General features: G+C 37.7%; 1 protein-coding gene across 1 annotated transcript; it reads left to right on the forward strand.

Annotated features, from left to right (window-relative positions):
- The first annotated feature begins 906 nt into the window (after positions 1-906).
- On the forward strand, positions 907-1,209 carry LOC116129691 (putative lipid-transfer protein DIR1). Its single transcript, XM_031415417.1, has one exon. The coding sequence runs from the start codon at positions 907-909 to the stop codon at positions 1,207-1,209; it is 303 nt and encodes a 100-aa protein (XP_031271277.1).
- Positions 1,210-1,858: the final 649 nt, after the last annotated feature.

A 1,858-nucleotide genomic window follows, 5' to 3' on the forward strand; every position in this document is an offset into this window, starting at 1 on the left:
CGGCACATGATCGGCTGGTTCTGGCTGATCGTGCACTAAGATGGCCTTTTACAACCAGATCCACCATGGATCTGATCAGAAAATGTCAAATCTATGACTAGATCTAGCCATTGACAGCTAGATCTAGCTGCGTTTAGTCGTCAACGACGGTCAATGGCCAGATCTTTAGCCCGAAAAAGGCTATATCAACGCACTACTAGCCAGATCCAGTTGGTAGTGTACCATTATACCAAATTTCGGCAGTCTTCCGATGGTGGTGGCTGAAATCTGGCAAATGTGGGTGGATAGGGGTGTTTTTGTCAATTTCTAAACTTTTTTTTGGGATCTTTATTAAATTAACAAACTTAGAGGGTTTAAAAATACTTGAATAAAATATAATAGTATTTTCAGAATAGGGAAACAAATGTGTATTTTAGAAATGATAGGAATAGGATATGACAAAAATAGAGAAACAAATGCACCCGAAATTATTTGGATTTTTTTCTCATGCTGATGTTAGCATGATAATGTCACGGGTCCGATGTCATGATAAATAACGCTTAAAGCATTTTTACTAACAAAAATCTTTCTTTTACTGTTATTTAATTGTCATTAATTGAGTTCATCATGTTGCCACAGCAGGTTATTGTTAGTCTTAATTAGTGGATTGACTCGAGTCTGACAGCTTACCAATCGCCCTACAACCATTAAAAGTCTTAAAGTCTGTTTGGGTTAGACTTATCTACTGTCAGTTTATTTAATATCACAATTACATAGGAAATTTATTTAGATTATATGGTTTTCTCTCAAAAATGCTTATATGCTCATTCACAGACTATCTAACATTCTTCTCCTACACAAACACCATACCCACAAAGATCTCCCAAGATCCATAACCCAAAATAATATTTTCACCAAAAGAGAGATATGGATATGGTGAGCTTCACGAACAAGCTCTTCGCTTTGGTTGTATTGATGACAGCCATATCTACCGATGCTCAAACCATATGCAATATGCCAGCTGCTGGTTTGATGGCGTGCAAGCCGTCTGTGACACCTCCAAACCCAACCCAGCCGACTGCAAAGTGTTGTTCAGCTCTCACGCATGCAGATATGCGATGCCTTTGCTCCTATAAAAACTCCAACGTGGTGCGTTCACTAGGTATTGATCCAAACCTCGCCATGAAGCTCCCTGGCAAGTGCAAGCTTCCTCATCCTGCACATTGCTAGACTTTGATATTTAGTTGGAATTGAAAAAAAATATGTGTGTGTGAGTTGGTTGATGCTTTTGTGTTGAACGTAATGAGACTGTTGGTGTTATTGTTGCCTTTAAGAGACATATGAACAAAAACAAGTATTGACAAAACTGAAAGTGCTCTCAATGAGTAAGACGTCAAACAACAATCTAATCTCATTATTTTATTCAATAAAAATACTTGCTACATTTATAGAATTTTAAGTAAACAAAAGAACAACTACTTCCGATAAAACAGGAGAAAGAATTGGTCAAATTAACAACTACAACTTAACTAGTCATACTTGCTAAAGACCAGCTCACACGCCACTTCTTTGCTGAAGACCAGGTAAATAACAGTCCTGGTTTGTTATTCCCACATTCTCTCCTTCAAACTAGGACTGCTTAATCTCTCCTTCAAACCGAATTTCCTTCATTCCCAGCATGCTTCTCATCACCGAAAAACCCTTGTAAGATAAAGGCTTTGTAAATATGTCAGCCACTTGTTCAAGAGTGTGACAGTAGACTAGTTCAATGGTTCTCTTCCTAACGTGATCTCTAATAAAATGGAATCTGGTGTCAATATGTTTACTTCTCCCATGCTGTACTGGATTTTTAGCCAATTTCATTGCAGACATATTATCC

The sequence above is a fragment of the Pistacia vera genome, unplaced genomic scaffold (assembly GCF_008641045.1).
Source record: "Pistacia vera cultivar Batoury unplaced genomic scaffold, PisVer_v2 Contig213, whole genome shotgun sequence".
Lineage (NCBI taxonomy): Eukaryota > Viridiplantae > Streptophyta > Magnoliopsida > Sapindales > Anacardiaceae > Pistacia > Pistacia vera.

Bases quoted from the DNA above. Each gene is read 5' to 3' on its own strand.
- LOC116129691 (XM_031415417.1), top strand. From the start codon at position 907: ATGGATATGGTGAGCTTCACGAACAAGCTCTTCGCTTTGGTTGTATTG.